The 15,013-nt window shown below is 35.9% G+C and overlaps 1 protein-coding gene across 2 annotated transcripts in view; it reads right to left on the bottom strand.

The window, feature by feature from the left end:
• Positions 1-2,536: 2,536 nt before the first annotated feature.
• The window catches only part of CNTNAP4 (contactin associated protein family member 4), a 203,400-nt gene continuing 190,923 nt past the window's right edge, over positions 2,537-15,013 (bottom strand). The window contains exons 22-24 of one of the 2 annotated variants that reach the window (XM_015615184.3): positions 9,117-9,335; positions 8,676-8,747; positions 2,537-5,627 (exon numbers count right to left, since the gene is read on the bottom strand). In XM_015615184.3, the coding sequence (XP_015470670.1) occupies positions 5,437-5,627; positions 8,676-8,747; positions 9,117-9,335 (482 nt within the window). In that variant the 3' untranslated portion in view covers positions 2,537-5,436. The remainder of the gene's footprint in view (positions 5,628-8,675; positions 8,748-9,116; positions 9,336-15,013) is intronic. The other variant, XM_015615186.3, reaches the window with a different exon arrangement.

The raw sequence follows: 15,013 nt of genomic DNA on the forward strand, positions 1-15,013 counted from the left end.
AATTCACAGTGATGAAATATACTCCAATACATTGACAATTTATTTTCAGTTTTCTTGGACTTCAGAAGGATTTTGAGTATCTGTTTCTCTTCTGCAGATTTAGGAATCTTTTTTTGATGCCCACTGTCTCACCTAATCCAAAGGCATGAGCCCTGGTGGTACATAAAATCAGGTGACTGACTGGAAGAAGTGCACTTCAATTGAATTGCTAAAGGGCATCCTAGCTGGGTAAAAGATTATTAATGAATTAAGAGCTTTTTTAAGGACACACATTGCACAGTAGCCTAAATATAGTTCAATGTAGTGATTTATGTATACTTGAATGAAATTTATTTTGCTATCAGTCAAATGATTTCTCAAGCCTGAGACATAACTAGAAAACAAAAACCAACCAACCAACCAACCAAAATAAAACACACAAAAAAAAACCAACAAAAAGAGGTCCTGTCTGTTTCAAGGCTATACATCTAAGGGTGGGATAGATATTGCCTGCAAGCTTTTGTATTAGCAGTCTGGTTGGCTATGTCTTACAGACCTGGAGGAGACTTCAAGATCTTATTTTTTTGCCCCCTTGAAAAACCCCTGAAAATCTCAACAATTTCTTGAAATGGTTTGAATATTTCCAAATGTAGAAAGTGTGGGGAGGATGTTTTTTAACTCCAGACATTTTTCAATATTTGACATAATGCAAAGAAGATGATAAATTTAAAGCATAGTTGGCAATGACTTCATAGCACATCTACATCTGTGTGTGCATGTGTGTACATACACACATGTTTCCTCATAAGCTCATTATTACTGTGGATTTACATTCTATATAATAAGGGGTTTAGGAATGATTTATTCAGTGTTATTAATACAAAATGTTAGAAACATTTCATCATACATCAGAAATCCACATAAATTTAAGTGAGACTGTGTGAGAGTGTTTGACATAAGGGCATTCATCTCTGTGATGATATTGTGATGTCTGATTCCTTTCTTAGAAATGGGAAGAGCAAAGCTAAGGAGGTTTGGGGAACGTATCAAAAGAATAGTGACAGGTTTTGGCAAAAATTACTTTTCAGACAGTCCTTCACAAATAAAAATGTTTATGACCTCTTAGCAAAGCACAGTCTATGATCACCCTTGTGGTTTTGCTTCAGTTTCTCAAGTTAGCAGCTTCAGAATTTTTGTATTCGAACTCATTAAACCCTTCTTTCCTTACCACCACCACCAAAAGGCCCCAGAAGAATGCTCTAAAAAGAGGAAGTTGAAAGGGCACATCCTTTCTGTTCTGTATTCTTTTAAGCATGTTGTGTGCACTTAAACTCAGCACTGAAACTACTTCCATACCTTTACACATGAATCTTTTCAGTCAGCTCTTGTTTCTGTAAGATTTTTTTTACTTTTCTTCCTTCTTGATAATGTACAGTCTCATTAAATGATCGGAAACAGTAAGGAATTACCATACGTTTGGCTGCAGAATTAGGTGCTTAATTTGCAAAAAATTATGTCATGCTTCTGCATATTTACTCCACAGAATGTGCACTGCACTCACAAACTAGAGCACAAGCTTTTTCAGAATTAGGTTTTCTGACTCTGGAAATATTTTTTTCTATTACTAAGAACATTCTTTTCCTATAGCATCACGTGGCTTATGCGGCTATATCTCTACCTTGAGTGTAAACAACTACAGTTACTTCTAAAGGTAATTAATTTTATTTCAAAGGGATGTTTTCATATCAATCCTCTGATAACTTGCAATAGTTGAACGTTCTGAATTTATGCAGATGATTCTTTAAAGGAATCTTATGTTTTACATGCCTTTTTCCTTGTACATCGCTGCCATGAATAATGATATTGTAAATTTATTTTGACTGTGACCACATTTCATGTTAAGTTGTGTACTTGGTTTATGACATATTCTTCATTTACACAACACTGGATGCATTGGAAAATGTCTTCCCCAAACCTAACTAAATCATATTTATACGCTAAATGTTGAGTACATAAATAATTATAAGCCCTTTGTAGCTAGAGCCCACACAAAGCTTTAAAAATGTACCAGCATACACACCGCTATTTATTTTCTAATGTACTTAAGAAAAAATATATTTGCCATGGAAAATGTGTCAATGCATAGCAAATTTGTCACATTAGTGCTCCGAAGTATCTATAAATAACCACACTCACCAATATATTATGTGCACTTCTACATATATTTACTGTTGAAAAAAAAAAAAAATCAGTATATTGTTGTCAGTTTTAAACTTTTTAATACAAATTCTTTTAAAAAATATTTTCCTCACTTTATTTTAAAAAGTCTTTATTAACAGTGAGGTGTTAAGTCACACAATGGAATAGAGAATCAAAAAGGGACAGCACAATGTTGTATGACATTTTAGCGCACTTCGGTGCCACCATTTTTTTATCCCCATATAAATGCAGCAAGTAATGAGAAATGCTGCTTCATTGATTTCAAACATGTATATTTTAGATTAAGGTGACAAACATATGATCACTGTTCCTACAGATGACAATGGGCATTTGCATCTTCAGGGAGACATAACTGATTTATTCTACAAATCTACAGATGTTCATTCAACAAAATCCATATATCTTTTCCCTCTTAGAATCCCTCACAAAATAAAATGCCTTATAAGAAGCCTTTGAATGAAATAATGTGGCACTCATACAGGCATTTTTATCCTCCTCCACCTTTTTAGCCAGTCTCTGAAATAGGGATTTTACTAAGCTTTTCCCTTCCTGTTCCTTTTAAAAATTCTGAGGAATAGAGAAAGAAAATATTCATTTGGAACAAAAAATAGCAAGGAATGAGAATTTTCTCTCCATGAAGACGCACAATAAAACTTTACAAGGCAATAAAACTAAGGGCAAGTGATTGAAGAGTTAGGTTTACATTCTTCCAACCTGTCCTGTTGTGGGTAAACTTTAGGCTTTATTAGGTTTATATGAGCAATTTTCATATGAGAGTCAAGATAAAAGACAATCTGCCTTTTATAATTTAATCAAAATATCTGCTTTGGTGTACTATAATCATCATTGTCTTGTAGGTTTTGTCCCACATTGTTACTACATCCCACAACGATAAAAAATGGAGTTGACTGGGACAACACCCCTGGAGATGAATCTGTTGATATAAGTGGCACTAAGAGGTGGATACCTACATTTCTACAGAAGAAGGGGAAAACCTCCTGAAATGCAGAGGCTTTGGTTGCAGTGAAGTCCATGAGAGGGCTCATCTCGAATTTAATGCAATTTAGGTCACAGCCTCAAAAAGGAATCATAATTTTTCACTTCAAAATAGGTAGATGAGAAGGTTCCAATCAGTAAACCTAATAACTCAAAGTCTTCTTGTCATGACTCATGTGAGGGTTTCACCTCCACCACTCCTCATCCACTAACAGGATATTTTCATCACTGATTTGGAATAGTCCAGTACTCTAGCCTTTCTAAAGGTGACCTCTTATCATGGAGAAAACTGTACCAAAAATGGATACAGTTTTGATCCTGGGTCCTCAGCCTGATTAATCTCTCAGAGATGCAAGCAGAATTGCAGAACTGAAAACAAGAAAGCACTACATGTTAATCTGAATAATTTATGATTGCAGAGCATCCAGGCACCCAAAAAAAAGGAAATAAATCTTTGCTAAAAATTAAGTAAATCTGTATAGAAGGGAGTAGAAAGGAATGGTAGAATTTTTGGTAGAAAGTGAAGACTAATGGAAGAAAATAAGTTTTAAATGAAAATATTCACTGGACATTTATATTTACAATTGCTATTTATGTAAAGAAATTGACATATTAAAGGTTTTGGCATACCATGTCAGTTTTCCATGTCTTTATAATGTTGTTGGGCACCTATGATAAATATCTTCTAAACTTCACTATCTAGGGTCTAGCTGTGATTCTTCAAATAGAAAAACAATGACTGTTCTCATTGCTTTCAATAGGAGTAGATATAAATCAATTCTGGAAGAAATTTAAATTTCAAACTCAAGTGTACAAGGTCACAGAAATCCTGTTTTCTCAGATCCAAGACCTAGACACCAAGTGATCTGACTGGGGAAAACAGAAAAATGTTTTGTGTGGGTCAGTTACCTAAATATTGTCGTCTAATGCCATTTATGATGCCTTTTACCCAATTCCTGTTTGTCTCTTCTCAAAAGACACACACCTTCTGTAGAATCTATGATATTTACATCAAGCCACACAGGCATTTCATATACCCTATGGTGTCTAAAGTAATATTACAATCTTTTTTTAAGACAACATAAACCTAGCCTTCATATCTAACAATTTGTTCATACAACATAGATAGCTTTCATTTACTCTGTCAGCATAGTAAGCACCTGACAAAAGTTTAATTTTGAGTGGTGTAATCAGACCTTATCTCACAGAGGTATAGTAGGTACTATTAAGAGTGCAGATCAAAAGTGTTCATGTAGCAGACTCTGTATAATTTCTATATCTTAGAAAAAATTAGTCTTGAGGTCTGGAGCAAATCACAGATACAATAGTTCCAGAGAATACATCCCAGATAGTGCACTGAGCATTACTTCTTGACAGAAGCATCATCACTAATTTCCAGGGACAGTAACCTTGATCATCTTTTGGTATTTTCACTCTTGATAAATTAACTATTGTTAGCATTTTACTTTCCAAGCAAAGGTCTTGCATTTTTCCCCCCTATTTTATTTAAAATACCCAGAATGTGCACGAGTCTCTAGGTACCATCACCTGACCATAAGTGAAAATCTGCTGCAAAAGACATTTTAAAGTATTTCAACCCACTGTACACTCTTCAGTTCTGCTAAGCCCACCAAGCGGAAGGGATAATGAAGATATCAGTCACATCCCAGGGGAAATAAATACAGTTTGTTCTGGTCATCAAATGCCATGGCTCACAAGCAGATGCTGACACCAGCCAACAGCAGCTCAAAAGGCATTTTCAGTTTGAGGAAGTAAGACGGATCACCATAATGCAGCACAGCAGAATTTCTTTAGTAACACAAAGTATAAGAATCTACCTTTCACCTTGAACAAAAATCATCAATCAAATTTTAAAGAAAAGGATAGGAATAAATTCATAACAATTTTCCCATTCAGAAATCATATTCAGTGTGTACATTAAACTTCATTTGTAGAAGGTCACACTAGAACAGTCGGAAACTACCAACAATGAAATTGGTTACAATATCTAATTCACTGTTACATAAAATGCATTTACGGTATAATAGCTAAGGAATGCATGTAATTTAAAGAGGCCTGCTACAGCAATCACTGAGACTGAACATATCGAGTATAGTAAATCTCAAATCCATTGCATTTAGAGTAGTGTGCAAGAACTTTTTCTGTCCAATGAGAGCCCCCTGGCTTAGCAAGAAAATCAGACTGTCACCTTATTATATTAGATTAAATCATTAAAGACAATCAGAAGAAGTATTCCTTTTGATTTTCATTGGCTGTGTTTTGCATGCTGAGCTCACTTTTCAATGCAGATTCAGCACTGTCTTCATTTTCAGATCCTTTTGTCTCATTTTTTGAGTATATGCTTTTTTTGTAAATGCGTATGGCTATGGCCGTGATGCAAAGTAGGATGAATATGACAACTGCTATCACACCTACAAGAAGAAAAGAGAAAAAAAGTAATGAGAAAGGACAGACAAATAATAACATGTAGGCCAGAGAACAGGACAAAGGAGGAATGACTACATCACATAATGGAAGGGCTTACAGGAAAGCCTGAGAAATGAGGAGACATAACTGCTTTCAAATCAGAAACAGCACTCTAATATAAATTTCATGGTGATTCCTTTGAAATTTTGCACTCTGTTAAAAGTAATGATTATATAAAATCCACAGATGACTATAATTTCTGAAATTTTTGAATGGAAAACCACTAGGGGCCTTAGAGTATTTTCAGTAAGAGGATTTCTTTTTCTCCTTCACTTCAGGCCCTAGATCTCTGCTGGTTTGGGAACTCAAGCCACTGCAGATAAGGAATAGTAAGGTGAGATATTTCTCACAGAGATAAGCAAGTCCTTTCAGACTGGCAGCCCACCTCCTCTCTTCCTCATTCATCCTGTCATAATGGTCTTAGGACCTTAGCTTCATGAGTCAGAGGACGGGCAGGGGAGGAATTTGAGGAGATGTGAAACAGAAGGGAAATGGATCATGTTTGTCAAAGAGGCAGAAAATAGGACTAGGCTGTTGTGATGGAAAAAAACACTAAGCAGTCTGGAAAGCAGTTGTAATGCAGTGGCTCAGTTACAGTAGACAAAGAGACAGTCTATTGCACAACTTGGTCACCACTGCAAGAAGAATAAAAACACCTAGTCCCTTAGCACTGTGGATAAAAACAGAGCATCCAAAATTCAGCAAATGCCAATTTTCTTGATCAGCTATGAGCAGCCGTCCATCATTGTAGGAATATAAAATTTTAATACAGTAGATCCTTTTCTGAAATGGACTTTGCAATTGAAGTAAATCTTGATTTTATTTAGATTAACTAGAACAGTCATTCTTTGATTTCAATTACAGTAGATGCTCTCTCTAAGGACTTTTCTATACATTTGTTTTGTCTGAAATAGCTGAACTGATAACATTCTCAGTTATATTAATTTAAGAGTGTTTAACCTTAAATTTTACCGAATGTCACACAGTTTGCTTTGTTTTGACTTTTAAACAAACATAGGAGCTAAAAAAATCATGATATTGTGAAAATTTGCATGTTCCCAAATGTGTTTAGCATAAAAAAGAGTACTATTATTATTATTATGTTAAAAGGATTGTACTTATTATAGCTTGAATTAAAAAAATTACATTGTTGTTAGCACACTTAAAAATCCTCACCCACACTGTTATCTAGTACATAGTGGTCTTTATGTACAGATACTTATGTAAAATAATATCAATCTTTTGAAACAGTAAAGCAAGTTTTGACAGACATGTAAAAAACTCAGAAAACATATCTTTAAATTCTGACTTTCCTTGAAATCAGTGGTAAAATTCTCATTTGGTGCATATATAAAATTATACAGACATAAGTATCACTTTAGAAACAGGGAAGCTTCTAGGCTTCATAATCTCATTTTAGTGTCTTTGGTACCACTTTCTTAAAGGTCACTGGTCATGCTGTGTGCTTTTGCATGCACTGACCATAGCAGGTAAATGGAAGATGCAAAAGTGACTGCAAGTTCTTATCCTGACTCATAGACCTAACTCATATCCTAAATCATAGACCTAAATGATTTTAACTTCCAATGAAAAGCCTGGCCAGTTTTATTCTACTAAATTCCACTATTTCCTTTGTCTACTGAGGCTTTAAAAACTCTTAGAAAGTAAATATTTTCAGAATTTAAAAGACAGAAGGGGTGACCTTTTCATCCCACTTCCCTTTCTGTCAAAGTATCTACGCAAATTGAAACAGAATTGTACTGCCAAAACATCATCTTCATGAGTGAAAACGAGTTTTATTTCCTCACCTCCTCCTAAAAGAAGTACTCCTAGAAATTCTCACAAAGGATGATGGTCACAGGAGAAGATACTATGCCTTGAAAGAAAAATTGAACTGACAGAGACATGCTTTCCTCAATTCTGGAAAAAGGAGTTCAGTTTCTGATAAGGGTCCCCAACCCCAAACTGTCCCTGTTAAGGCTCACTTGAGTACTCCTAATTTCTGCTAAAGAGGCAGAACTGGTAGATTTCATATGAGTGTCCATTTGAGATGGATCCTTCACATAGGATTCATATGAGATAGATCTTAAGGACAATCATCCAGAAAGGCACAGTGGTGGAACCTGTATATCCTGATTATCATTCCTTTACTTTAAGCACACACATCTATCCTAAGCTTCATGCTCTATTTGTTCTGATAGGCATAAACTGTAAAGGAGCTATCACCATATTCAATTCAGAAGTAAGTGAATTCTACATGGATTTTCCTCTACTCTGATAAAAAAAGGTATTTTGAAAAAAGTTTATGAATGGTCATTTGTAGTTCTATCTGAGCTGATAAACATGTCCAAAAGAAACACGAAGAAAATGAAGAAGAGCTTATTATTTCAAGCCTATTATTATATATATATATATATATATATTTAACATGAATTTTAAGGTGTAAATCAATGCATGTGAAAGTCTTTCCAAGAGTACATTTTCTTCCAAACAGCAGGAAACCAGGATAAAATTTCCTCAGACTGTCAGAGGATTGATTCAAGCAGTGTTAAACCTCATATTCTCAAGAAAAAGTCTTTGTTGCTCGGATTTATTAAAGCAGATTTTAAACTTGACTTTGTAGCAAAAGGTAATTTTTGGCGAAGTCAAGAAGAAATGATGGTTCTTTCTTAAATATATGCTTTTTTCACAACAAATCCAAGTACTTTTTAAAGTCATAGACTCCACTATTATGCAAGTTGAAATTCTGTCCTTACTACCTTGTTTTTCAGCAGAATGTTTCAATACATGAAAACACAGCTAAATTTATGTAATAAGAAAGGGTGACCAATTGTATTTTAAAACAATGCTTGACTTTTATCAGTCTACGAAGTGTAGTGAAATGAAGAGTTTTACTAGTTTCTGTATGCACACAAAGCTAAACTGACTTCATCACTAACAAATTCACAGTTAAGAAAAAAAGGTTCGTGTGGATTTTTTGCAGTCCCTATTACCTCCAATAATTGCAGAGTCACTTCTGATTGCATTAGCTAAGGGCTTTCCCTCATCTATTGGTCCAGAGTGATCTGCAGCAGAAAAAAAAAAAAAAAAAAAGAAAATGACAGACAAATAGGAGACGTGTTTTTTAAGAAATTCTCATGCTGTCATAGTTCATTTACAATACGGTACAGTGGCAGTAGTGTGGGTCAGTAAGCATGCACAGAACATTAATGTAGATGACACTTTGCAGAGATAAAAAGAAAAATGCAAACATTCAGATGAAAAGAGAGAAACTAGAAAAAAGGAAGTAAGTACATATAAAAGAGAATTATTTACAAACTACTCCTGAGATGTTAACCCACATGGAAAAATAAGAAGTCAGTTGTGATTCAGGTCATGAGTATTCTATTTGGATTTTGCTTCAGAGATCAGAACAAGTGATAACCATATGCTACCTGCAAATGAATGGGTTGTTTCACTTGATGTTGAGTCAGCTCCAGTTAGAGTACCACAGTTGGATTCAGTGAAACGCCCTTTTACAATGACAGGGGCTGAGCTGCTGTGGTGCAGTGCAGCCTTCAAAGGAGCAATGTGGTTGAACTGCACTGAAGACAGACAGCCAACAAACCCCTGAGAGTTTGCCTTCATAGTCTCCTCATCTACATCGCTGTTTTCTGTTAATCAAAAGGAACAGAACACAATTAATCATAGTACAAATGTACAAAATAAAGTGTCAGAAGAATAAATGAATAATTAACCTGTGTTCCTCTGAGTATATTTGAATTGCAGCAACATATGTAGATTCACTGAATCCCTTTCTTGTCTGACTTTAATGAAAAGACAGTCAGGCCCACTCAAGCCTCCCCCCATTTTTTTTTTTGAACAGATGACAATTGCTAATCTGCTGAGGGAAATGCCTTTAAATTCCTATAGCAAGTTCCAAAGCAAAAAGTGTCTAGTGTAAACAAAGTATTTAAATGAAAATGCAACATTTTTGACTCTGCAAAATATAATATTGAAGAATGGATTCCAGAAAAATGCATTTTATTGGATTTCTTCTCATAAATGAATGATTTTGGAATATATTCATTCCATAGACGCATATATCTACTCCATTCCAGAACCACAAAGTCCGTCAAAACAAAAACCCTGAAGATCTCAGATCCTCAGATCCTGGAAATCCATCAAGATATTTTCTGTGAAAATTTAAAAAATAAATAGTGTTTAAATTTACTACACATTTTAAAATATGATACCATTATTGGTACTACAAGGGGGGAGGGAAAAAAAAAAAAGAAGATACCTCCTCACTTTGTCTACCAACATGACAAGTACTGTGTGTGTTAGAATTCTCTGTCAATTCACAAGATAATGCTCATTAATGCACTACTTATGATGCAGGAAACACTTTCTTTACTCTGACAGCTATAATTCAAGCAAAATTTCTGGAAGTATTAGTTATAAAAGGATAACTCAGAAATAAGTTTGCAAATGAAGTGGGAATTTTATCTCATTAATGTTCACTTCCAACTTGTCCTGGAACCCACAAATGAACTTGTGATCTTTACAATAACTACCATAATATTTTAAGTTTTACAGTACAATCCTCAATAAAGTTTAGGCTAATAGTGAAAAATGGGATAATGTCTTCAGATAGAATGTTGCAATATAGCAGAGTAGCATTTTCCTCAACTAATCTCTGCTTAGTGCAGTGATAATAGACTACTTGATAGATGGACGCCAGCCAAAAGTCTTCTCACCTACATGGATGGATTATATAAGATGTTGGCTGTCTCTGCTTTCTGTGCAGCTGTTTTCAGTATCTATGCACTGAAGGATCTGCCAGGATGGGATGCTTTAAGAAAAATATTAACACTGAAGTAGCAAGAAAATATTTTCACAAACCTCCTGTGATAAAAATATATCTCTAAACATGAGTCATATTGAAAACCTCAAGAGGAGAGTAGTTGCTATTATTTTTTAGTTCCTAAACAAATCATTTATTAAACCCTATATATGTATAATAGGAAAGGAAATATTTTAAATCCTTTGATTTCACTTGACTCCTTGACTAGAAAATATTGCTGGGATAAAGTAAAGCTTTATATTGATTTAATCTTGATGACAAAAGTGAAGGGGCTTGGGGAAGACCACCATCATCCACTTTCCCACTAAGTAAAATTTAACTGACTGAAAGTGACACTCAAAAACAGTCACAAGTTGTTTATTGGGGACTGTATATTACTGTAAACTGAAGCTATGCTTCCTTAAGTATCTTAAGAGCAATTAATTTGCTAAGTGTACCCAAGTTCACCATAGACAAAATTACTCCACCTACATTGTCTTCTTAATTTAAACAAACAAAAAAGATCCCTAAAAAAGCAAAATGCACTCAGCAATTCTCTTTAACTGTTTCAATCATTTGTCCTTGTGAAGCAGTCACAAAGAAATACATCAGATATACAGCTCCTATTAGAACATTTTAAGAAAGGAGCTGTGATGCCTTCTAATAGCTTTATATCTTTCATTACATCACCCAAAACTTCACACCTCGAGGTGAGGCTGCCCCAGCTCAGAGCAGAGAGGCACAATCCCCTCCCTTGCCAGGCTGGTGATGCTGTGCCTGAAGCCCTCCAGGACAGGGTTGTCCCTCCTGGCTGCCAGGGCACTGCTGGCTCATGCTCAACTCGCCACAGAACCCAGGTCCCTTTCTGCAGTGCTGCTTCCCAGCATCTCATTCCCCATTATGTCCTTGCATCCAATTACAGATTCTGGAACTTATTTGTGTTAAACTTCATACAGTTGGCAACTTTCCAGCCCTCTAAATTGTTGCTATCTTTCTGTAGGGCCTCTCTCTCTGCCTTCAAGGGAGACAATAGTTCCTCTTAAATTCGTATCATTGTCAAACTTACTGTACCTTCAAGTCCTGCATCTAAGTAACTTATCAAGGTGGTGAAGAGCACAGGACAGTGACAGGTTCCCAGTCTAATGTCATCCCATTCACTGTAACACATTGTGCCTGATCTGTAACCCAGTTGTTCACCCATCCCAAGATGTGTTTATCCAGCTGTGAGTTGGACATTAGGTCCAGAAGGATCCTGTGAGAGACAGCTTCAAAACATTTACTGAAAAAGATTATATCAGCTGGCTTCCCTTGATCAATTTGGTTTCATAAGCAAGATTTTCCTCTCATGGACCTGTACTGGCTGTGATTAATGACTGCATTGTCCTTCAGCTGTTTTTCAGTGCCTTCCAGATTAACCTTCTCAATAATTATACCAGGCACTGAAGTGAGACTGACAGGCTTGTAGTTTCTTGGGTCAGTCTTCTTACCCTTACTGAAAACTGGGACAACATCAACGAGCTTCCAGTCAACTGGAACTTGTACCGATTCCATCATTCAAAAACCACTGAGTGAGGCCTAGCAGTGACATCAGCCAGTTTTTTGAGTATTCTTGCTTGAATAGGTCTCATAGATTTACAGGGATCCAGCTGGAGCAGGAGATTCTGCACAAGTTTTGTTTGAAGAAAAAAAGTGAGTCATGCTCAAACGCAGAAGAGCTCAGAAAAGTACTTTTCCAACTGAAGATAACACTATTAAAAAAAAAACTTCCTTGTGTGGTTTTCCTGAACATTTTTAAGTACAAGAAATACATGACTTCACATTTTGTTAACTCCTTATGTTTAGATCTCTTCACTGCAACAAACATTCATGATTTTTTTCCTCTGCCTTCATGAAGTCTTCTTTGGACTCTAGATAGGACTTCACAGTAACCAGAATGAAAAGCAATCAGATTTCTAGAAGAAATCATAACTCTCGTTTGAAAGGGGGAGAAACATATGCTTTCTTCAGGACAGATTCTGAGTCAAATTAAGTTAAGTGACCCACTTGAGGTCATTGTAACTCTGCTTTGCACTGCTGTGTCATTGCAAAGTCATCATATAACTGAAGAAAATTCCACCTCTGAAATTTTGTAATTGTACGGCTCTTTGGAAGACATAATATTGGTCCTGGTCAAAAGACCAATATGCAATTTGCCTAAAAATGTGAATTTCCATAAATTTCATCAAATGCATTTTTAAGTAAATGGATATAATTTTTGGTGTTATATAACAAAGATAAAAGAAGCTTTTAATCTGTACTGGTCACTGTGGTATTAGCCTTACATGAGTGTGACTGCAATAAATTACAACACTTCAAAATATTATACATTCCTGATTCAAATTTATCATCAAATTGTAAAGTTTGGAAATGTTTGTATCAATTTTCTTGTCGTAGTTTATATTTCAGCTAATATTGCTTAAAATTTATGCTTAAGTGGTCATTCTCTTTTCCATTTTCTGTGCACATCTAAATGCCAGCTCTTTTCTAGACTGTGAGTTTTAGTTTTCAAATCTACATTTCAAAAATATATATTTCTGTTTGTGTTAGAGGTACTTAGTTTTCCAGTAAGAAAACAAATCAGCTACACTGAGATTCTCCTAATGATAGCTAAACAATAACTAAGATTTTTTTTGTGGTCTATAAACATGTTTCTAGATTTCTTTACTACATTTTAAGCTATTAAGCATTTGGTAATTGTTCTCATAAAAATAACTATCACTGTATGCATTTTATAATATATTTAAAATTATTCTACTACCTGTTATAGGTTACACTCATAATTGAAAACAACAGCCACCTATTTGGCAGATAAAGAATTAATTGGATCTCCTTACTCAAACATTTGCGTACAGCAGCTCAATGTCTAAACAGGGATTGGTGACAGGTGTTGCGCCTCTGGGGCCCACACTGATACCATTTCTGCCCAAAGTCTTCTCTAGTGACACCAAGGGTAGGATTGGGTGCATCTGAAGCAAGTCTGTGGATGACACTAAACTGAATGTCTCCATTGACACACCTGGGAGATGGAATGCCACCTAGAGGCATGCTTGAGACTGGAACTAAGTGAATCATGAAATTCAACAATGGCAAGTGTAAAGTTATGCACCTGGATCTGGGCAATCCCCAATATCAATACAGACTTGGGGGGTGAATGGATTGAGAGCAGCCCTGAGGAGAAGGATTTTGGGGGTGTTGGTGGACAAGAAGCACAACATGGGCCAGCAATGTGCACTCACAGTCCAAATGCCATTTGTATTCTGGAACTGCTCAGGGCCAGACTGGATGCAGCTCTGAGAAACCTGGTCTAGTAGAAGGTGTTCCTGCCTATCACAGGGAGGTTGGAACTAGGCAATCTTTTAGGTGCCTTCCAATCCAGGCCATTCCATGATTCTGGGCTGCATCCAAAGCATCAGGGCCAGCAGAGCAAGGGAGATGACTCTGTGCCTCTCATCTGCTCTGATGAGACCCCACCTGGAACACTGCATTCAGCTCTGGGGTTCCCAGCACAAGAAAGGCATGGACTTGTTAGAGCACATCTAGAGGAGGGCCGTGAAGATGATCAAAGTACTGGAGCAGCTCTCCTATAAAGAGTGTCTGAGAGCGTTGCGGTTGTTCAAGCTTGAAGAAGCCTCCAAGGTGATTTTATAGCAGTCTTCCAGTACCTAAAGGAGGCTACAAGAAAGCGGACGAGCGACATTTGACATGTGCCTGTAGTAATTGGACAGAGGAGAATGGCTTTAAACTTAACAGTTGTAGATTTAGTCTGGACACGACGAAGAAATTCTATGCCTTTGTGGGTGAGAGACACTGGAACAGATTGCCTAGGGAAGCAGTGCATGTTCTCATGGGAAGTGGCCAGTGGCTGAAGCTTTGAATGACCTGGTCTGGATGAAGGTGTTCCAGAACACAGCAGGGGTGTTGGAACTAGATGATCTTTTATGTCCTTTTCAACCCAAAACACTCTATGATTCTGTGAAATTAATTTAAAGAGAAATATCCTTTAAATTTGCACCAGAGTCCAATCTTCCTCTCTCATTGGGTTTTACCAATGTGAAAGGTAGGAAAATAACAAGATCTTGAGAATTTTAGTCTAGGCTATTGCTATTTTCCTTTAAGAACGTAAAAAATGGTCATTGTAGATAGGTAAATTTCATTTTCATTCTTATTGCAGAGAAACAGGCATATTTTGAAGACTCATCATGAGAAATAGAATCTCCAACCAATTTGACTTACATTACCATATTCTTCACAATTGTTTGCATCAAAATCTAATCACAGGAAGTTTTTCAAGTACGATACATGATTAATAGTATTATATCATCTTTGTGTACTATTTGAATTTGATTTGTTTTTTCTCCAGCATAGAAAACAAAGTTGTATTTCTTAATGCTTGATTGCAAAATGAGAGAGAAGTGTACAATTATTTTTAATGGAACCCACTTGATAATTTTTTCAGGAAGCACTTAT

The sequence above is a fragment of the Parus major genome, chromosome Z (genome assembly GCF_001522545.3).
Source record: "Parus major isolate Abel chromosome Z, Parus_major1.1, whole genome shotgun sequence".
In the NCBI taxonomy this organism is placed as follows: Eukaryota; Metazoa; Chordata; class Aves; order Passeriformes; family Paridae; genus Parus; species Parus major.